The 24,318-nt window shown below is 40.3% G+C and overlaps 1 protein-coding gene across 1 annotated transcript in view; it reads right to left on the bottom strand.

Moving 5' to 3' along the window:
* The window catches only part of LOC307129956 (uncharacterized protein), a 236,371-nt gene extending 212,415 nt beyond the window's left edge, over positions 1-23,956 (bottom strand). Inside the window, exon 1 of the mRNA XM_079822777.1 lies at positions 23,838-23,956. Within this exon, the coding sequence (XP_079678903.1) occupies positions 23,838-23,922 (85 nt within the window). The 5' untranslated portion in view covers positions 23,923-23,956. The remainder of the gene's footprint in view (positions 1-23,837) is intronic.
* Positions 23,957-24,318: the final 362 nt, after the last annotated feature.

Here is a 24,318-nt window from a genome sequence, read left to right as displayed (position 1 = left end):
GGCTGTATAGGTAATCGGTTGTAGTTATGTTACCTACACAATGCATTACATTTAAAATGTATGTGCTAAACCATGCAACTGTCTGTACTGTACTGTACTGTATTTATAGGTTGTTACATTTCCATTGTATATTGCAGAGCATTATATAGAATATATTGATGCAACAAACTGTACTTTTAAAGACCCTAATAAATCCGTTGTAACCACTGATTGTAACTCATTATGTAAAGGGTGTATACATGTGTGTACATACATTGACATTTATATGGGAACATGCATGTGCAATATACTGTATATGCATAAGCAGAGTCGGCCTAAGGCATAAGCGAACTAAGCGGCTGCTTAAGGCCACCGGGGGCCCCCAAGGGCACATGAAATTGCTTGTAGTTGCATGTTACTTTATGATGATTGAAATTGCGAAATGGCCTCTAACAATTACTAAATAAACTGCAAAATGTTACATTTTCCAATATATGCACGGATTGATTCTGAGAGTGCGGCAGCACCATCGGCTGGACTCTATTAGCTTGTTAGCCAGGGTTCAAAGTGCAAGAAAAATCGGTTTTGAAATGGTTCTACTAGTCAGTTGCCCGGTTTTCATGAATGGCTAGATTTGAAAATGTGACAGGGATGTCAGCAGAAAATACATAATTTGGGGGTTTACTTTCATAGGGGGGCAGACTTATTTATAATTTAACCCCTAGCCTGTCACCCCCCATTTTGGCAAGTGGGGCATTTTGTCATACCCATAGTAAAAAGGCTGCTGCTCACAAGTTATTCTGAATATACACATAACCAATTTATATTTAGAAAGCCAACACTTGCCAGTTTACAGCTGAATAATCATAATTACAAAGACAGTTATTAATATGGAGATATATAGGCTCAAACATAAAAACAAAAATTTTAAATATTAAGAATGTATTTTTAAATGTATACAAATATTATGTGAATGTCATATAACAACTTATAACCACACACAACTGAAGTGAAGTCACAAGTGTGGTCATGCTTCATTTCAAATCTGCGGCTGTTATGTCCAAAATTAAAAAAAAGGTATGACCATGTCAGGATTTGTTTTAGAGAAGATGCTATCAAAATATGTTGGCCAGCAAACACCCATTTGCAGTCTTTTGTCTAATTTCTGGCGAGGAGAACAGCTCAATTAATGCTATAATGTGCTCAGTCAACAACCGTTTTACACCTTCGAGTGTATGAGACGTAATCCTCATTATCCTTTTGTAGTTATTCTTTTGTTTTTTTATAGCCATTATAGCCTTGCTGGCATGATGGCCCATATAACAGCACTTTACAGTAATCCACATAATATCTGAAGTCTTTCTAAAAAAAAAACTAAAAGCACATACTTGGAACCTTATGTGAATTATTGTTAACAAAATAGATTAAGCTCCTGGTGCAACAGGTGTATTAGAGCTACACTTTCACTCAAAATGTTACTTAAGCCGCGTTTCCACCGCAGGAACTTTCCCCAGGAACTAGGAAGTTTGGGGTGGTACTCGGTGTAGGAGCCATACATTGGGTTTGATTTGAGTTTTATGGTATTTCCTCTTTTTCTATACTGTTGTGTATGTGCTTGCGCTAAGTGACGTCATCGGTTACTGTGGGTGGCACTGGGGGGCGTGGTGTTTGTATTAATGTGTGTGCTCACCTGTGTGGCGGCTAAGGGTTTGGATCATGGCGGCAGGGTGAGCATGGGGAGAAACTTTCTGTTGACCGTCAATGCCATCGTCACCGTCACCTTCACAGTCACTATTACCATTATTGTCCTCATCAACATCTCCTGTGATTTCACTGAGGTATTTTGTACGGTTCATGAAGAACATCTGTTAAAGTAAGTGTTTGTTCCTTGCGAAATAGAGCAATAAAGACTTTCTATCGTGTAATGGTTCAGTGTGACGCGTCTTCAGTGTTAACCCAAAACCCGCCCAATTGCTACTCAAAACAAGCCCAATCGCGTTTCAGGGGGGCTTCCCCGTTAAAAAAATCACATTTGGGGGTAAAATGTGTTTTTTTGGCATGGTTGCCTACTAAAATTCACATTCCCGGGGCTAAATGACATAATTGGGGTCGCTTCAACCTGCGGACATGACAAACAGCCCAACTTGGCAACACTGCCGCTGCCTAGCTAGCGTTGCTGAGAAAGCTGAGACGTATACAGTGACGTAAGACATGGCTCTGTTGTGGCTCTCAGCATGTGGAAAAGCAAACGGTTCTTAGAAGGCTCCTCAGTCGAACCACCTATGAACTGGGACTAGCTCTGGCTCTGAACTAGCTCTAGCACTGCCTTGGTGGAAAAGGGGTATGAGTGGTGTCATGTCTCTTACAATCTCTCTCTCTTCAAATTATCCATCTTAATCTTACTATTCCTTTACTGACAGCCAGTAACTGTCTGATTTGGCTGATGCTCAGTGGGCTCTCCCTCACTCTCTGAGCCCTAATTTTTTCTCCTGACCATAGACGACAAAATCTCATCTCAGCACTTTTGATGAATGAATATACTATTTTTCATCTTTTCATTTCATCTTAATATCAACATTTGTGAGATTTAGTCAGTCAAAACAGTTTTGATCTAATTTTGTGTCTATCGAAAATAGTGATGGTTTTGTGGAGCCATATTTGGCACAGAAGGCCCCAAGTGACATGTTGTTACTGGTGTTATTGTTTTTAAGTGTAATACTCATTGTAATTAACAGGGCTATTATTTAATACCTTCATGATTTAGATGTACCTTTTCAGGCATCTTCACTTCCATTAAAACCTATAGGCTAGGTTAAATGAGTGAATTCTATTATGACAAAATCTATTATGTTTTTTTTTTATTATGACATACTGTATCTTCAATTAAAATATGGACAATTAAATAAGTAAATATTGATATGATTGTACATAAGTCATAAAACAATTACCTTTCAGATGATTATCTTTTAATGGGATTCAGATTTTTCTGTTGTCAGTTTTTCAATTATTCTACGAAGTTGTCAAAATAAAATTAAGTAGAATATTTTATTTAGAAGATATATAAATAGTAATAAGAATTATATCAAAAGTAATTTGTACATTCTGTAACTATATTCTGGTTATTATATGAAATTATGCCTATATATATTCTACAAGTATAATATACATCAACAAAAAGTTGGTGTTATTTATATTAGATCAGATCGGGTACAAAAATTTGTTCTAATTCTCTTCCAAGAACGTGTATTTTGTACAAGTTGTTAGCACTATTACAAGATTAGGAGCAAAATAATACAGACAGAAATACAAAAACAAACTACCAAATTACAAATTCTGCGGATTGCAATGCATAGCTACTGTTAATGCGACGACATTCTGGAACTGTATAGTCTCCGCTTTCCAGATTTCCACGCAACAAACTCTGAGTGACGCTGGGGAACGAGCGGGAAAACACGGGAGCGGATTCGCGGAATCGGTGGATCTTTAGCGGAGGGAAAACAGAACCCTTTTAGCGGGGATGGGTAGCGACCATAGACTGCGAGAGGGGCTCCTCAGCTGATGAGGGCAAAGGGGCAGTGGCTCTAGCCACCGGGCCACCCCCCTGTGCACGGCCCTGAAGCAAATACACTATCATAATTAATAATACACAATAATTGTGTGTTGTGGGTGTGTGTATGGATTCAACAATATATCTACATTCATTATATTCAATATTACAGTTACAGTATTGTTTTTCTACATGTCTCCCTTGCATCTTTGCATTTGACGATTGTCTTGACCAGGGCTGTCCAAACTCTGTCCTGGAGGGCCACTGTCCCGCAGATTTGATCTCCAACTTGCCTCAACACACTTGTCTGGAAGTTTCTAGTATGCCTACTAAGACCTTGATTAGCTGGTTCAGGTGTGTTTAATTGTGGTTGGAGCTAAACTCTGCAGGACAGTGGCCCTCCAGGAACAGGATTGGACACCCCTGGTCTTGACACTAATGACCTCACCATAGTGAATGAGGTGAATTGACAGGTATGAAAGCGAGGCTGTGAAAAACAACTTACCATGTTGGCATCAGCTGTAAAAAGCTGAATAAAGCTCCTAGATCACTTATAGTTTTCCACAGCTTATATCGTTGGGAGTTTTTTGTCTACTGAAATAACTTAGAGAAAGATATTTTTGCAGTGTTTCATCAGCAGAACCCAAAAACAACACAATAACAGTACAAGCCACTGAAGAGATACATGCCTGTTCCTCAAAGCCTTGTTTTCATTAGCCTACCGTTAAATGATGAGGCCTATTATGTTTTTTTAAATACCTTTCAGAATTTCTACTTCCTTCCCAGGTAGCAAAGACTTCTGGCCCTGATTTGACATGAAGCCGGCACAGCTGGCATTCAGTCGGCACTGGCAAAAGGCATGTGAACCGAACATGGCCCGGTTATGGTGGAGATGGAACCGTCTTTAAAGGCATGAAATTTTCATTTTATGAGGTTTTTCAACATTAATATGAGTTCCCCTAGCCTGAATATTGTCCCCAAGTGGATAGAAATGTTGATCGGTGTAAAACTGAGTTCTGGCTGTCTTTCTCTGCCCTTGAGAAAATGACAGGCCAGACTAGCCAATCCTGAAGTCTCCTGTTTTGACATCAGAACAGGAACGGTTAACTCCCTTTCCTCCGCCCAGAGAATTTGGCACGCCCATGCAAGCGCCATATTTATCCTTGAGAGATCATGGCTTGTGAACGAGTGAATGCTGGCAGTTTCTCAGTGTTTGGATGTACAAATGAAAACAGAAGTCTTTTTTCAGTTCCTTCTGATCTGTGATTTCGTATGTGCAGCTAATTATTTATTATTCGTGAACACGCTGCGGCTTCTCTCTCTCCCGACAGAACGGTGTTTTTGTGTTTTCTATCTTGTGAGTCAGTGTTTTTGTACGTCCTCGTCGCGTCTATCTGTTCTACAATGTGCATACAGTCGTTTCTGCTCAACATCAGCAGAGTCACATCTTTAGAGATAAACCTCACGCACGCCGAAGCTCGGGCTGCACTGGCCGGTCGGCCTTCAACATCCCCGACCCCCAGTACTGCATCTGGCCCACAGCGGAGGCACCAAACGCGGCGCGAGATTAAGCAGAAGGGGGGTAAGCGTGAGCCTATCTGGCTAGGCTAGCCAGCAATCCCCACAATAAACTGGATTACATTCGATTACTGCTGTTGTGTCTTTTTTGCGCTGTGTACTCAATGCGCGTCACTGACACGTTTCATATGATAGGAACATATCTAAAAATAATGCTATAATCAACACTTACTCGTTCATCTCGACAGCTGTAATGGTACATTGCATGTGTTACAAAGTTGGTAGAATAATGATGAAGACGGACTCGTGTGACTGGGACTCGTGTTTATTCAGAACTCTCAGATACAAACACAATAAACTTGTGCTGACAGTGCTCTCACAACTCAGTAGTTACTATAAATAACTTTGTTAGCAATTGCTCAGTCTCTGGTACATTAGTGATGTCCGGTTCACGAACGAATCATTCTTTTGAACTGGTTCTTTTTAGTGAACCGAATCAGTTCACCAAATCGGACTGAATCGTTCTAAACGGTTCGCGTCTCGAGTCTGCGCTGATCCATCATTTACTAAAGTTACTAACTTTCTGACATGAGTGACAGACCCTCCGACTAGAAATAAACTAATAACCTGAAGTATATGCTAGGAACTACAACAGTTCGATGAACTGATGAGAAGTGAACTCGGGTCCATCCGTCTCTCTGGCAGCAGCTCGTGCCTGGTAGACCTCATTAAACCACGCCCCCTCCGCTCATTTCAAATGCAAAGATGTCAGCCAATCACAACAGTGGGCGTTTTTACTGAAGTCTCACAGCAGACACTCTTGAAACAGGGCATTCAGCCACAGGGCAAACATCAGTATTGAAAAAATGCCTTTTATTTCTAAATTTTGACATTTTATGATGTAAAAATCATACTAACAATATAAGTACACCTCAGGAAACATTATAAAATAATAGAAAAATGCCATGCCATGGGACCTTTAAGGTGGCAAACAAGATATGGGCCAGTTGTAAAGAGTATTATTTGGCCCACATGTAAAATATAGAACTGTGGGCCACATATGTGTGATATTTCATAATTTATCATATTTACACACAGCTGTTTGCCCTATTCATGTTTGCAACGTGTGTTTATTGCTCTCTATCAACAAGGTTTTAATCAATAATAATGAAACACCATAAACTACTACTACATTTAATAATTCAGCAAACACTTTTATACAAAGAGATTTACAATAGAGGACAACAGAAGTAATCAAACCAACAAAAGTGCAATATACTACGACAGTTTAACATTACACACACACATACACACATTTTATAGCCTATGTACAGTTGCAAGAAAAAGTATGTGAACCACTTGCAGAATCTTTGAAAATGCGAATTATTTTAACAAAATAAGAGAGATCATACAAAATGCATGTTCATTTTTATTTAGTATACTGTCCTGAATAAGATATTTTACATAAGGTCCACAAGACAAAAACACAGCTAAATTTATTAAAATTGTATGTGAACCCTTTATTCTTAATACTGTGTGTTGTTACCTGGATGATGGTTTTTTTTATGTTTTTTTTTGGTTGTTCTTAAGTCTCTTGTTTGTTCTGAGTAGCTAAACTGATCTCTGTTCTTCAGAAAAATCCTTCAGATTCTTCAGTTTTCAAGCATTTTTTTGCATATTTGAACCCTTTCCAGCAGTGACTGTGATTTTGAGAGGCACTCAAACAACTAAAAATGGTTCAAAATGGTTCACTCGGGGTTACTTGACTGTAACCCTGTTACTTGATAAAAGCGGAACGAGATACTACATAAGCTTATGCAAATGGGGAATGTCTTTGACATAACCAGCTGTGAAAGTAGTGTGAAAACACATCAATGAAATTGACCCGGAGGTATTTATAGCCTTGGCCGGTGACGTCATTGGCGCACCTGCTACACGAGGCTATAAATAGATGAGCTTCAGCTGGAGCAAACCAGATGTTCTTTGTTTGAAGACCAGTCCTGAAGCATCATCAGCACGGCCTAGCAATGCAGCATCTCGTTCCGCTTTTTCAGGGAACAGGGTTACAGTCAAGTAACCCCAAGTGTTCCCTTTCAAAAGCTACACTCAATGCTGCATAAGCTTATGCAAATGGAAACGAGAATACCCACACCACTGTGCTTGATGGTGCCTGGACCCCTTACGGTTTGTGTAGGTGTGCACAAGAATGCAAGAAGCCTCAGGCATTAGCCTGTGATGTCGACTCAAGGACATGAGAGCCCGGAGTGGCATGAGCATTCAAGCTATAAAGTCTTATGAATGTGTGTGGAGAGGACCAACCTGCCGCATCACAAACACTTTGTAAGGGAGCACCCCTTGCTAACGCAGTAGAAGAGGCGACTCCCCTGGTGGAGTGAGCCCTTAATCCTATAGGTGAAGCTTGACCGCGCGCCTCATAGGCAAGAGCAGTAGCATCCCTGACCCAATGTGACATTGTTTGGTGGCAGCAGAACCTCTGTTACGGCCCCCATGGCAAACAAACAGTTGCTCTGACTTATGCCACTGGCTAGTGCGGTGGACGTAGGCCTGAAGAGCATGGACTGGACACAGTCTGTGAAGTTTCTCCTGATCCGGCGTTGTGAACGGCAGAGGGCAGAAGGTTTCAAGAGTGACAGGATGTACCGTCGAGAAAGGAACCGTAGGTAGGTAGTCAGGGTGGGGATGCAAAATCACTTTCACCAAACCTGGGGCAAAGTCTAAGCAGGATGGCGATATTGACAGAGCCTGCATGTCCCCAATTCTTTTCAGAGAAGTTATGTTGACAATTCCTTGCACAGAGTTGTAGCCAAAAGAAAAAACAATTCTAAGGGTCAGAAGTCTCAACCAGACCCTCGAGGACTAAAGCTAAGTCCCATGAAGGGATCTTGGTTCTAACAGGTGGCCTCAACCGCCTAACCCCACGAATGAAGCGAGCGAGCAGAGGATGTCTCCCGAGCGGCAGCCCATCCATCAAGGCGTGGCAAGCCGAAAGAGCGGCCACATGAACCCTGAGAGTGGAGGGGCAGGTGCCTGATGACAACTTTTCTTGCAGAAAATCCAGAACTGAAGAAACCTGGCAGTTGACTGAATCCACATTGTGTCATACACCACCTTTCAAAGACACCCCATTTATTAGCATAAACTTCCCGAGTGGAGGAAGCCCTAGCACTTAGGATGGTCTCAATAACTGCAGGCGAAAGCCCCGTGTCCCTCAGTTGGTGCCCTTCAGGGGCCAAACATGAAGGTTACACAGGTCGGGCCTGGAATGGAATATCGTGCCCTCTGCCTGAGACAAAAGGTCCCTCCTCACCGGAATCGCCCAAGGCGAGCCGTTGAGGAGAGACACTATCTCCAAGAACCAAACCCTGTTCGACCAACGCAGCGCTATCGATAAGAAGCAAGACCCTTGTTGGTGAACCCTGGCTAGAACTCCCGGGAGCAGAGCGACTGGAAGGAGGGCATACAGACGCATTTTGGGCCATGTATGAACCATCACATCCAGACCTAGCGGGGCTGGGTGACAGAGAGAAGCAGGGACATTGCGCTGTCTGAGAAGAGGCGAAGAGGTCCACTCCCACTCTGTAAAATCTGATCCAGATCTGCTTGACTACTTCTGGGTGGAGTTTCCATCCCCCCCATCTGTAACTCTGTCTGGACAGTAAATCTGCTCCCACATTCAACCGCCCTTGAATGTACACTGCTCGAGTGACAGGAACTTGTTCTGAGCCCAGAGAAAAATCTGTCTCGCTATTCTGATAGCGTGAGCACAGACCTCCCTGGTGATTATATATGAGACTTTAGCTGTACTGTCCACCCGCACTAGGACATGACAGCCCCTCAATTGGGGGAGAAAGTATTTCAGGGCCAGAAGGTACGCCTAGAGTGGGACCCAAGGCAAGAACCGGGGTCTGAACCACATAGTTAGTGTAAGACTCGAAGATCTAAGATTGGAAAAAAATCGTGGTTTCACCTTTAAGAACTTGCATGTGTCTATAAAATTTTCCCAGCATGAGGATGTTGTTAATCAGGAAGTTATCTTTGTTATTGCCCATTACAAGAGATGCCGTACATCTGTGGTGGGACCATTTCCATTTGGAAACACCAAATAAAGTGAGATGTGTGTATTTTGATAGGCAGCTAGCCTTGATGCACCATTTGAAGAGCACTCATCCAGGCATTTAGGAGGGTGCAGAGGACAACAATTGTCCCATGTGAGAGGATTTTTTAAAGGCTGGAGAAATTATATGTAAAAAAAGAAGTCAGCTAACTCCTCATTTTACATTAACAGCACAGCAAATAATATTTTTGAATAAAAATGTTATGTACCAAATGTGACACATTGTGGCTTTATTTATTTTAATAATGTTCATTTTTCATGACCACAAAAAAAAAATATATATAGTTACTCACAATGAGGAGGCTACAGGTTACAAAACCAAGATCAAGATAATTTTTATTTTATTTTACATGGATCATTGTCAAGGTTATTTCAGATCAACACATGCAAGTGACCACTAGATGTCGCCGTAGAAACGTGTGTCGGATTGATTCGAAGCTTCGAAACAATATGGCACATTTGCTTCAACTGTTTCAGTGCTTTACGAAGCCTCGGTCTGCCCATCACTACTTATTACCCCCCTAAATCTTGAAGGACCGAAGAGAGGTTATGTGGCTGACAGCCCCTCCCCTTGAGTGCATTGAGGAAGAAACTGAGTGAACACTTCATGCTTCCACTCCTTTAAATCTGGCCACTACAGAGTTAACTGAGTCACCAAATGAACCACTCAAATCCTTCAGAAGGTCAGCCTGATATGCCTGCAAGACAGCCATAGTGTGCAGCGCAATACCAGCCGGTCCCCTTATATTTATTATTCTTACATATATATTCCATATAAAATAATATACAATATATATATATATATATATATATATTCTATCCTCCTGGGACCCAAGAATAGACTTTTGTCCACTGTAGTGGACATTATATTTTAGTGAATTTCTCTGACATCATACATGTCACATGTCACAGTCTGGATGTCCAGTAAAGAGCACATTCGGGGCTTTGCAGGGATACCAAATGTTTGGAGGTTTTACCAGGACAACAACTTCTTGGTCTTTAAAAATGGCTGACATTAATGTTGAGCACTCTTATGGAAATATGATCATATTTTTTAATTATAATTTAAATCTGATTAATTTTCAAATTGTTTGTTATAAATCAACATCTCAGGAAAATGTTATGGGGTTTCTAATCAAAATATGACTCTGTTACAGAACAGGGCATTGATTTCATAAATGACCACTATAGTGGATATATATATATATATATATATATATATATATATAAGCTTTGCCCACGACAGCCGACGTTTATTTTCTCCATGGCTTCGTGGGGAGGAATGTCTCTTTAATGAAAATGCAGACCCAGGCGAGAGATAGCTCGTGAGCGTCTCCCACCTGGGGTATTCTCAAAAATCCACGCGATTTCGCACCCATGATAGTCGAAAATGTCGACGTCAAGGGTACAAAAACACGTGAAGTAAATGTTTTTGTTTTCAAGACAGAAACCTCAAGCTCACTGCGTTCTTGGATCGCTCATTCGGTACCAGACAAACTGCCCTGGCCACCGCGCGAACAACCACCTCGATAAATTCCTGGTATGGATTCACTATCATGTGAGGAACGATCGCAGGCCGGCTGCTCGAGGTCCGCGGACCAAGAGATTCATCATCATTCCCCGCGCGAGCCGAAGAAACGGCGGAGCGCGCTTTGGGATCACGCGGGGAAACATGTATTTGGTGAGCGAGCAAGCGAAAGGGACGGACAGGTCTCTTGCTCGTCAACAAACCCATTCGAGAGCTCCGAACACGGGTGCGGACTGAAAGTAGCCCAGACGAGCATAAAGCATTCTAACTGTAAAGGCTTGCAATGCTCGCTCTCGTCTGACTCAATGCAGCGACCGCATGCTCTTCCCCAAACACACACAGCAATAAACGTGCGCATCAGTGATGTTATTTGAAAGAGAACATGGATATACAGCGTTTTACTCTGCTGACTCGTTTCCAACTGATTAGATTTAACTAGAACTCTTTCCACTAATGTTTCTTTGTAACAGAGATGAGAAAGAGAGAGAGAAATCTGCACACTGCCATGTTGAAAACTAACTCCTAACAAAGATCTCGAGTTGAGTCTTGAAAGAGAGAGAGATTTGTTTCCAGAGACTTTGTAACACACCATAACACAGAGTTGGTCTGAAAACAAAAAGACCTGGTTTGCTCCAGCTGAAATTCATCTATTTATAGCCTCGTGCAGCAGGTGCGCCTATGACGTCACCGGCCGAGGCTATAAATACCTCCGGGTTAATTTCATTGACGTGTTTTCACACTACTTTCACAGCTGGTTATGTCAAAGACATTCCCCATTTGCAGTAGCTTATGCAGCATTGAGTGTTGCTTTTGAAAGGGAACAAAACATTCACTGATGAAAAAATTTCACACATATTTATTTTCTCTTAAAATGTCCTATTATGGAAAAAAGAGAGAAAGAAACATCTACCAATCAGGTCGCATCTAGAAAAGTGCGCCAAGAAAGCGCGCCTAAACTTCATTAACTTCATTGTAGTCATTACACACTCAATCTTGTACCTTTGTCTTTTTATTCGATTTTAGAATACATATTTTTTTCTTCATTTGAAGTGTGTAATCTTAAGATTTAGCTGATTTGGTTAACGGTTTAGAACGCTTTAACCAAGATGTAAAAAAAACCCCCAAATGTATGAGAAAACTACTCCCGGAATCAGCGAAGAAGAACTGGGCGGGCACTAATGCACTCGAGTCTGCTGCACTTCACTAACGGTCGTGGATCTATGGTCGTGGACTTCAACTTTTTGGAAATTGGATAAGTGATAATTGGAAACAATTTCATATATTTAGTTTGACCGTTGACGTTGCTTTTTTTATTGTAGAGTAAGTGTGAGTTAACATTGTTGGAAAGTTAAGGATGTGGCAATGCACAATCGTAGTTAACATGTGACGTTAGTTCACTAATGTTTAATGTTCGTCGATTACATTTAACGTTAGATGACACCAGACATCTTTATTTTATATCACAGCCGTTTATTTATTTAAAGCAGGGGTCTCAAACTCATTTTACCTGGGGGCCGCTGGAGGTAGACTCTGAGTCAGGCTGGGCCGCATCAAGTATTACACATAAGTGTTTCAAGTATTCCAAAAAGAAGTAGCACAACTGATCCAATCTTCTCAATCTTTATTATTAACAGTTCTTCAACATGAATGTTTCTTCTGAACATGAAATGTTCCTCTGAATTTGAAATAAATATAGCCTATAGAAATTCGATCATGTATTATGAAATAATGAATGATTTTAATTTTATTTTAAATAATAGACTAATTCACAGCAAGACACCAGGTCAAACAGAACAGTGAGCGAAATTCTAGGTCTAATTCTAGTTGGGAAATAATCTTTTTGGGACTATTTGTAAACAATATTTGCATTAATTTTCGTCAAATATATTATTAGTCCCGATATTCTTCGCATGAGTGAGTGAATAAATACATAGATCCGCAAATGACATTCGAACTCTCTAGTGGTCTGGTGGTAGAATTTTTGTCATCCGTGTCAAAGGTTCTGGGTTCTAATCCGCTCTCATATAGTTTTTCTTCATTAAAATCAAAGATGTTCATCAATGATTGTATAATAAGATCATGGACACGTTTGCATTTTGTTTTGTGATTTCACCGGAAAGAATAGTCTCTCTCAGCAACGGCATTAAGCGATAGATTGACGCGCTCCTCTGTGTGTGAAGACTGTGCAGTGTGCACGAGCCTAAAGAGAACGTTAACCCCGCATACTTTGATTTGATTGGCCAGCTTCGTTCTTCTGTTCCTGTCAATCACGCGGTGTCAACCAATTATACTGCATGAGAGAGGGGCGAGCCAACTCTTTCTCTCTCACACACACACACAAAGGAGGCAGCAAGCGCTGCACACGCAACGATTCAGCAAAAAGGTGCTTTTCAGAGCAACGCGCGGGCCGCACTAACACTAAACTCTAAAGATCAGAGGGGGCCGGGTCGCGAGTTTGAGATCCCTGATTTAAAATTAAGTCACATACACTGATGGATTAACATAAACATTTTTTTAACTGTATTGTGACTGTATTTTTAGCGATTAAATGTAACTTAGCCATGTTGTAATATTCAAGTTTTTGAATATAGATTTAATAATACAATGGTGAATAAAAGAGAAAAAAGTTTTAATTCGTTGTGGACCTCCTTAACAATATTTAACGTGTTTATGTGTTTTGATAGCTTGTCTTTCAATTTGAAATGAAATAGGCCTAAGCAGAAATGAAAAAACACATTTATTCATTTTTTTAGTTTGTTAAAAAAAGATTTCTGCTTTATTTTCCTTTAATCTGGTTGATTGAATAAAGTCAAAATTTAATTTTTTTGGAACAATAATGAAAAAAAAAAAAAAGATTAAAAGGTGCAATTTTCTTGTTTCTGCTTATTTAATTTCAAATGGAAAAAACAAACTATAAAAATGTACATGGACCTTGTTTTTTTGGTGTGTTTGTGTGTGTTTATATAAATCATTTTACAATTTGTAATATTCTCTTTTGTTTGTTTCAGGATGAAGAACAAAAGACCTGAGTAAAAGCCAGGGTATGGAAAAGACTTGGATGTACAATGATAGGGGCAATTCACGAAGAAGGGCGTTAAGTGTAGTCAGTAAACTGGTGGAAAATGAGCACCATAGGGAAGGAACCGTGAATGATGAGACAAGTGCTTATGTTGATGATTCAGAGGAATCTGACATGCAAATTGGTGATGAAAGTGATGAGGATATAGTTGATGGCATTGAGGATAAGGAAGAACATGAAAATACTGCAGCTTCCGTTGAGGATCTGCCTGCTCTTGGAGAACAGTGTAGTGAGATGGGTGGTGATTTGCAGAATTCTCTGGCAGACTGGGCAATTGAATTTGGAATATCTCTAATAGCTCTGTCAGCGCTTCTTAGCATCCTCAAAATCTATCATCCCTCTCTGCCAAAAGATGGACGAACGTTGCTGAAAACAAAAACAAGCTACAAAATTAGCAGTGTGGCTGGTGGTGTGTTCCATTATTGTGGGATTCTGAATTCTATTCAGAAAATTCTAGATGTAATTTGGTCTAATGTGCCAGACAGACATGTTTTTAAACTGCAATTGAATTTTGATGGTTTACCCATGTTCAAGACTACTTCTACACCGTTTTGGACAATTCTTGGTTTGTTGCAAGGATACACCAAGAAACCAATTTTGATAGGACTGTTTTGTGGTACTTCTAAGCCAAATTCATTGACTGAGTATCTTCATGATCTGGTTCAAGAGCTGAAAGTGTTGAAAGATGGGTTTCTGTTCAAGCAGAAAACCTTTTTTTTAATGTTGTTTCTGTTGTGTGTGACACCCCAGCCCGAGCCTTCATCAGAGGTGTGAAGTCACACACTGGTTATCATGGATGTCACAAGTGTCACCAAACAGGTATCCGCAAATCGAATAGAATGACTACGCCAATTCTTGTTGTATACTGGTCCAGTTGTGCTGAGGGGTGTTCTACAGCAGGGGTTTTCAACCTTTTAGGATATGCGCCCCTCCAAGTTTGTCTAATTTCATTCGCGCCAATTTCATGCGTGCAAATGAACATCATTGCTATACAAGTTGTGAAGAGGTTCAGTGTTTGGAAGGAAGAAGACAGGGTCGGTGTGACTGCACTCGTACGTTTTATTTACAAAACTCAAATCAATAAACAAAAGTCGCGCCAACAGTGCATTCACCGTAGCCTTGCTACAGCATACAAAACAATCTCACAATAAACTCTTTCCACTCGTCAGTAACTCTTTACACTCATCAGTATTTCCACAGGATCCTTCAAACTCTCCCGTTACAGACCTTGCGGAACCACGCCCCCCTCGAATATTAGAATATTACAGGATTTTAAATACAGAAATGTCGGCCCTCTGAAAATCATGCGCATATTTATATACTAAATATGTTTCACCTTTAAATTTGTATTACTGAAATACAATAACTTTTGCACGATATTCAAATTTTTCGAGTTTCACCTGTATTATGTGCTGCATATAGCGTGCATAAAAATAGTTATATTGAACAGTAGTACATATCTAGCAGCTTACCTAATGTGATGGCTGAGCCTGTTTCTGAGAGCACAACATACCAATCCGTGGTTTGATACCCGACACAGCTATCCGTAAATCATAGTCCACTGTCAATAAGCATGAGCGATACTTGCTTTTGATGTAAGTTAATATAGAAAATGTTGCTTCGCAGAGCCAAGTTGAGGCAAAAGGCAAAAGTATATCAATTGCAAGTCTCGCAAGTTCAGCGTACTCTGTCTCCACTGACAGCCAGAATTCCGGCAGTGTGTTCGAGTCAAACAGTGTCTTCAAAGTTCGGTCACTTGAAAGGTCCAGAAGGGCATCCTGCTGATTTGATGACAGACTCACTGCGCTTTCGATGAAGGGGTTACGAACCCAGTCGTACTGGTTCCAACTCTGCTGCTCAGGAAAATACTTATTGAAATGTGCAGACAGGGCTTGTAGATGGAGAGTTATTTCTTTTTTTGTATCATCCCAATTAAGCTCATTTTCCGTGAGATATTCATCCAAGGTTGGGAACATGTCTACATTACCCCCATCAACCTGTCCTCTCCATCGCTCCAATTTTTTCACAAACCCCACAATTTTATTGGACATTGTTAATAGGTTTGAATTCGGGCCCTGAAGAGACGAATTAAGGGTATTGAGTCTATCAAAAATGTCAGACAGGTATGCAAGATCTGTGAGCCACTTTGGGTCAGTAAAAAAATTTGCAAAGGAAGATGCACAATCGAGCAGAAAAAATCTTAGTTCGTCGCGATGTTTTTTCCATTGCTGAGCAAAATAACAGATCTTCAAGCAATTTTCTCTCATGACGGTAGCGAACAAATACAAGTAGTTGCGAGGAGTTTGAGATGTCTGTCGACTCATCTAATTGCAATGAAAAAAATGTTCCGTCCCGTATTCTCTCAATTAGTTGACATTTGATGTCGGTTGCCATATCAGTAATACGGCGGCTCATAGTGTTGTCTGATAGTGGAATTTGTTCAACGTCACTGGCAAACTTATCTCCAAACATATTTCTACAGATGGCCATTACTGCTGGACGAATGAGGCTCTCTGCAATTGTATGAGGCTTTTTATCCTTGGCAACTAAATAAGCCACCTCATATGATGCTGTAAGCGCTTTGACTGTCACAGTGGTTTGGCTGGTCATAGTTTGTTTTTGATTTTTTAATCCTGATTCTTTACGGCGAAAAAAGTCAACCGGTTTATCTTTTAACGTTGAGTGTTTGGTTTGTAAGTGACGTATTAGTTTCACAGGTTTCAAACTGTCATTTGCAAGCACTTCAGAACAGACAACACACTGTGGACGTGGTTCGTGATTAAGTGTGATGCACGTGAATCCGTATTTTATGTACTGTTCGTCATACTTTCGTCGTTTTGATGATCCCAGGCCTTTGGTTTTTGCTATTAATCCTCTCTGCGTGGAAAGCGCGGTTGACGTGGAGGGTTCGACATCAATTTGCGGAAGTTGTACGGGTTCAGTCGGACACTTCTTTTTCACCCGTTTTATCACTGGTGGTATTATTACGTTTAAGCCAACGGCCCATTTTTGTTTTGTTTTTTAATATTTAGCTTGAACTCGATCGCGTCAACTCTGCTCTGTAACCAACTAATATGTAAACAAGGTCGCCTCGCCTGATTAACTGCGGTACTAATCAGATTGCCCCCTCTAGTGGATGAATGAAGATTTGCTATCTTACTCTGAATTCACAGTTTCTCGTGCCCCCCTTAACAGGTGTTGGCGCCCCCCTAGGGGGGTGGGCCCCACAGGTTGAAAACCCCTGTTCTACAGCCTCAGATCTATGACAACTTCATGCTGTTGTCAGTAGGCGTGTACATTTTGGCAAGTCCACAATATTGTATGGAGTTGAATGACTTTGCTAAAACTCTATTGGTGTCATTCGTTGAACAGTTTGGCCAGCTTTACGGTGAAGAGTTTTTAGTATACAATATTCATGGTCTGGTGCATCTCAGTGAAGAAGTCAAAGTCCATGGCAATTTAGACCTTATATCAGCATTTCCCTTTGAAAATTTCTTAGGAAAACTAAAAAAATTGGTTCGAGGGCCACTTAATCCTTTGACTCAGGTGATACGCAGATTATCAGAGATTGAAAATGGCAGTTACAGTCCTGATGTTAAAGAGGCAACTCAAAAACTGGAAAATGAGCATATGGATGGGCCAGTGCCAGAATGCTTTTCACAACAAGTTCGTCAATATAAAGTGCTTGCTACAGATGATGTAGGTGTGAAGGTCAAAGAGAGAGATTGTTGCATCAAAATTGATAAAAAGTTGGTGTTAGTCCAGAACATTGTTAAGGATAAAGGAGTAGTGTACATTGTGGCCAATGAATATAAACAGGTGGAACACTTCTTTACATATCCTATTGACTCAAGAGAGCTGGGAATTTATGTTGTTTCCAACCTCTCTACTAACATCAAATGTTTCATGATTAGAAGTAAGCCCCAGAAGTATGTGAGATTGCCTTTCCAAAACCGATTTGTTGTTGTTCCACTATTGCATTGAGGCAAATAGCCCTGTTGCTTTAGTATTTCAGTTGGCTAAAGAGTATGTTTCTGTGGTTTTGATTTTTTTTTTTTTTTAAATCTATAGATGTTTCACATAGTGGTTTTTGACAACAACAATGAGGTAGAAGTTGTCTCTTCCATCTGGATGAAAAACGGAGAGTGCATGTGGCCTCCAAATAAAACTGATTTAACAAAAGCTGTAAAATTGAAAGAATGTCCTGGAGATGAATGGAAGCCTCATAAGGCCAGAATTATTTTCACATCACGTAAGTTAAATTCATTCAACTCTTCCTTCAAACTGAACTAATGTTATGTATTACTTAAAAGGTAACTTTAGTCAACCCAGAGCAGCTGGGGAGACTAGATTTAACACTACAAAATCATCCTCAAACTAAATATATAAAAGTATAAAATCACACAGAATTACAATCATCTCTAGATTACATATGAAAGCAGAGAAAGATATATTTATTTTGATTATCCTGGATTATTCAGGTTATGGATATAATAAAAAGACTCATTGAAAAGTATATGTGTATAAAAGAAGAGACACAGGTATCTGACCTGCCGCTTCACTAAAATCTTCAAAATCACTCATTAAATATAGAGAGGTTATAGGTGAACTGATTTATCAAATGTAGGAAATGGTTATAACTTGATTATCATTGATTATTATTTTAATATTGATCATAAAATCATTCTTGAAGGATATGTGTCTGATGAAGAGGCAAGTGATGTTTGACTTGACCCTTGACCCTTCAGTTCAAATGTCCCATCACTATCTTTGACTACGATTGTGGATTCTGCTCTGCCGTGGGGGTCTTCAAACCCGTCTCCGCTGCTGTGGTGGTCATCTGCTCTGCCGTGGGGGTCTTCAAACCCGTCTCCGCTGCTGTGGTGGTCATCTGCTCTGCCGTGGGGGTCTTCAAACCCGTCTCCGCTGCTGTGGTGGTCATCTGCTCTGCCGTGGGGGTCTTCAAATCCGTCTCCGCTGCTGTGGTGGTGGTCTGCCCCACCATGGGGGTCTTCAAACCCGTCTCCGCTGCTGTGGTGGTCATCTGCTCTGCCGTGGGGGTCTTCAAACCCGTCTCCGCTGCTGTGGTGGTCATCTGCTCTGCCGTGGGGGTCTTCAAACCCGTCTCCGCTGCTGTGATGGTGGTCTGCCCCGCCATGGGGGTCTTCAAACCCGTCTCCGCTGCTGTGGTGGTCGTCTGCTCCGCCGTTGGGGTCTTCAAGACAGTCTGCACTGCTGTGGTGGTCGTCTGCTCCGCCCTTCTACCCTGGTCATCTGCCTGGCCTGCTCTGCCCTGGCTGCCTGCTCTTCCTCAGTCTCCGGGTCCTCTTCCGCTCCTGGCCCTCCATCCTGCCCCCGGGTCCGCCTCTGCTCCACCGCCCTCCGGGATAATTATAGGTGTGTCTGAAAGCCACTCCTTAGGAGGGGGGCTATGTCACGATCACCAGTGAGAGTGCCCGTGTAGTCCACCAGAGGGCACTCCACCTCAGACTATTGCCATATCACCACAGACTACATTACCCACAATACTCACTGCCCGGACACATCATTCCTGATTACATTCACCTGTGTCTCATTTACCCTGTTAGCTCACCATATATAATCCTGGTCAATTATGTCAATCATTGCTAAATCTTGTTTTTAGTGTAACAACTGCAATTCTGAGTGTTCTCCCTGGTTTCTTGTCTGTCAGTTTTTGGATTACCCGCCTGTTCTTGGATTACTATTTGGCCTGTCTCTCCTGTCTTGTTTGCCTGTTTGGATTGCTTGCACGTGTATGAACTTTTGCCAGTTCTTTGACTACTATTGTGGATTATCCTTTCATAAAGCTGCGTTTGGATTCTCAACCTTCTGTCTCAGAGAAGTTACGTTAAAGCTACCCTCATATGAAAGCTGAATAAATTAGCTTTCCATTGATGGTTTGTTAGGATAGGACAATATTAGGCCGAGATACAACTATTTGAAAATCTAGAATCTGATGGTGCAAAAAAATCTCCAAATGAAGTCCTTAGCAAGGCAAATCACTACTAATAATACATATATAATTAATGATATATTGCCACAAATATACCCGTGCGACTTAAGACCGGTTTTGTGGTCCAGGGTTACATTTGTGCTGTCTACTGTATACAGGCCACCAGAGCATCATACAGACTTTATCAAAGAATTTGCTGAGTTAGTTCTGGCTGCATATTAGTTTGAGCCTCTCTCCTGGAACGCTCTGTTTTTATGGGTGTGTCGCATGGAAGACTTGAAAGTAAATGCCCACTGCTGTGAACAGAATGATTTGCCCACAGGGCTCACAAAATGTCTTTATCAAACAAACACAATGATTTATCTCTCATTCACCCGCAATTAATTGGAATGTTATTTTTTATTACTTGGCCTGCCCGATCGGTGAATCTAACCGCAAACCATGCATCCCTAACGCACACACACAGTTGGGGACTCTACTGTAAATAATCAACTATATTACTGATCTGCCCGCATTGACACTATATGATAATTGAACTGAGCTGGATGACTTCACTGTTTTCTCCTCGGCTGTACAGCCGAATCAAATTCTGTTGCATTATTTTCCTGTTAACACTGAGAAGCTGCTTTGAAACAATCGGTATTGTAAAAAGCTCTATATAAATAAAGGTGACTTGACTTGACGCACACATACACAAGCCACGTATGTGCATCAGCAAAACTTCCCTGCAGACAAATCAGCATGATCAAAACTTCTATAATTGTATTTTTCCTTCAAATATCAAGTCAAGAGAGTGAACAAAGCTCATCAAGAAAGGAATGTTATTTCACTCTTTAAGATAGCCCGTCGGGCAGGCTGGTAATACATTTTGGTAGCCCGACTGGAAAACACATTAGCCTCGGGATGTCAGGCTTTGCGAACCCTGGCCCATACATGTTCAAATCTGACCCCAAATCGCAGGACAATAAACCAACAACACCTCAAATAAAAAGGATACTCCGGAGGTAATGTGTAATCTGCAGTGAGTAGCCTCTCCATTCGAAAATTGATCGTTTGCTGAGCCAGCTGTCTATAAAAGCTTTTCTTTGGCTAACAAGGAAGTTTTCAGCTTCAAAACTTTATAACAGGATATTCTTATATTACCATGACCTTTTATATATCAAAAGCTCAAGGGAAAGTTGATTTCTCAATTCATGACCCCTTTAAACAGCCATTTAACACAATAACACAGGCAGTGCTGAAATAACACTATGAGCAATAATGATGAAGAGCACATTGTCATGTGTGTTGTGTAAGATGCTTGAATTTAATGAATACATTCTAGTACAATATGATGATTGACACTGTTTGCCCATTTGAAACTCTTTCACTGACAGCAGAACAGTTTCTCTCCAGTGGGAATTATCATTATCCTTAAAGTCCTTAATTTATTCTTCCCACACTGATGACGTGTGAAAGAGTTTTTGGCTTCTGTTCTAGTCGTATGTTTGAGACATTTTTCAACAATTACGTTCTTTTCTACAGTTGTGAGATCCTGATGATTGTCCTGTAAATCCATTATATTTGTGCACACATACAACTAACAGTACTAGGATATTTAAAACCATCTGTAAATAATGCAAATGATCAACAGTTTGTTTATTGTTTCTCACTACATCCACCAAATCTGTAAGCTTTGGTACTTTATTGTTCCTCTGCAGTCAATAATGAAGGACATTTGAACTCCAACCTCTTTATATGATACAAGATATGATCATTTAGTTTAAAATAATACTGTACATCAATTCATTCTCTGTTCAATAAATAGATCAATCAAGACTAGATGTTGTTTCTGTTTTATTTCTCATAATTGCATGTTCTTTCAGAAGACAATTTAGTGCATCTGATAAATATGACATTGACATGAATATATCCAATTCTAGAAAGAACTGTATTTAGCACACAATCCATCCTGACAGAAAATAAAAACATGGCTTTATTTACAATGTAAGAGTTGTTGACTGTTGACTGGAAAAACATTTTTTTTATCTTTTACTATTTTACATGAAAACAAATGTTACTCACTTGCAACATTTTTTAATATGAGTTTGAAGACTTGATAAACGTTTAAAACTCTTCTTTCTCACACAGAGTACAGTGGTACGGCTTCTCTCCAGTATGAACTCGTTCATGTCTTTTCAGGTGTGAAGACCGATTGAAACTCTTGCCACAATATGAGCACTTGTAAGGTCTTACTCCAGTATGAATTCTTTGGTGCTCTTTCAGATGGTCAGCTCTAGTAAAACTCTTTCCACAGAGAAAACACACATAAGGTCTCTCATCTGAATGAACTATCAGGTGTTTTTTTAGCAGTGATGATGAAATAAAATCTTTACCACACTGATCACAGTTAAATGGTTTTTCTCCAGAGTGAATGCGCAGATGAACATTGAGAGCCGATGTTTGAGTAAAACTCTTTCCACACTGAGTGCATGTATACGGTCTCTCTCCAGTGTGAACTCTCATGTGTATGTTAAGGTTTCCTTTACTTTGGAAACTCTTTCCACAATGAGAGCAGGTGTGCAGCTTTTTGGCTTTTGTTTCTTGAGTTTTGAAGTCACAGAGTTTCTTCATGTCCTTTAGTTTGTGACGTTGTTCCTTCACTTCCACCTGGTCTAAAATAAACATATAAAGTAGTCAGAATCAGTTCAATGAGGTTAAATGTGAAAATGAAAAACACTCAGCAGAAAACAAGACATCAGGTATCTGTCTGTGTGAGTATTAAGTATTATTTATTTGCATCAGTTCTGTCATTCACTTGTTAATATGATTAAAACTGGGTTATGATTAGGGATGGGCATTCGATTAAATTTTCTTAGTCGATCGTCGGGAGAGTTAACGATCGACTATTGATTATTCATTAATATTTTTAGAATAAAAATAATAATTTAACTTTTATAATAAAAAAATGCAATGAATACAAAAACACAGCGTGTTTTTCCTCGATGAGACCTTTATTACAAGATCAACTTGTGGCAGACAGTTAAACTACGTTCAGTTAGGCAAACCGGACATATATGCGCGTGCATATGCGGTGCTCTAAAGCAGCGGAACCTGCAGCTGCGAGCCGGCGTTCTTAAACAGAGACCTCATTTGTTCCAAAATAATTCTAATAAAAAAGAATCATATTAAACAATAACTTAAACAAAAAAAACGTAATAGTACTTAGATCTGGCAGGTTTTGTCAAAATGTAACTCAAAACTATTCAAGCCAGAAGAAAGGGCCAGATATTAGCCTTCCTAACAATTAGGCTAACTTAACAAATTAGGCTACTTAAAGCCTCATGAAAACTGACTAACTTTAGTAACTCGCATACAACTTCTGCACCAGTCTACTGACTTTTGTTGAGAAATATAAGCATGTTGATATGATCTGGGGTCAGACGCGACCGCAACCTGGTGACGGTCAGTCCAGCCGCCGAAAACACCCGCTCTGAGGGGACTGACGTTGCCGGGATGCACAGGTACCTCCACGCTAACTTGGCCAGCCCACCTTGATGCTAGGTTGAGACTGATAGCAGGATGCACCGCCATCGACATTAACCAGGGACGGATGCACTTTATTTAAGTGGTACATCATTTGAGTCGTGGCCGTGTTGTACTTATAAACGGCATCGCAATGTTTGCAGTGAACTATTTTGGTCCCACGCCACACTTCGCCGTGACCTCTTCATGATTATTCTTTTGAAATTAAAACGGAAGATCACAGATAACCGAGTAGGCCTTTGGTGTCAAATATTGCACCCTGGTGGTAAAATGTTTAATTGCTGCCACAGTTACATTTGTTTAATTGCTTCAAGACTCACACTATGCAACGCAACCTGCATTAGATAAAAAATAATGCATTAGATTAATCAATAACAAATTAACATGATCGACAAAATTCTTAACGATCAATTATCGATCGTCGATTAATCATGTCCATCCCTAGTTATGATCATTTAGATGCATTTCTCTATGAATTATTATCCATATACTGATTATTATTTCACAGCTACTAAAGCAGTCAATAATGAAGAATCAAGAATGGACACCAACCTATTTGTTCCTCAGTATCTTCATGTTTTATTCTGGATGGATCTGGATAACTCATGTCTTCAATCTCCTCTTTAATAAACTCCATCTTTAACAGTCACACAGATTTCAGCTGCTACACCTGGAGTTTGTCCTTCTCTTGTAGGATGATGTGAATATTCCCAGTATTTATTGGTGAATTGTTGTGGGAGGGGCTTCACTGCAGGTGTGAACTGTGATCACTGTGAGATACTGACGCCCACAGGACCAGACCTGGACAAATCAAAGATAAGTTCCTGAATTTATACCTAATTACTTTAACAGCAAATACATATGGTGTCTTTAATTTAGTTCAAATATAGAGCATTTTGATGGTTACACGTTAGTAGTGTATAAACAGCTCTAGGTTGCTCATTTTATGTAATACAGGATATTATGAGGATGAAACTGGGCACAGGTTATATTATTAAATTAATATCTAAAATAATCAGAAATCTAACATAAG

Source organism: Gobio gobio (genome assembly GCF_949357685.1).
Source record: "Gobio gobio genome assembly, chromosome: 8".
Classification (NCBI taxonomy): domain Eukaryota; kingdom Metazoa; phylum Chordata; class Actinopteri; order Cypriniformes; family Gobionidae; genus Gobio; species Gobio gobio.
This window is presented reverse-complemented; position numbering and strand designations above follow the sequence as displayed.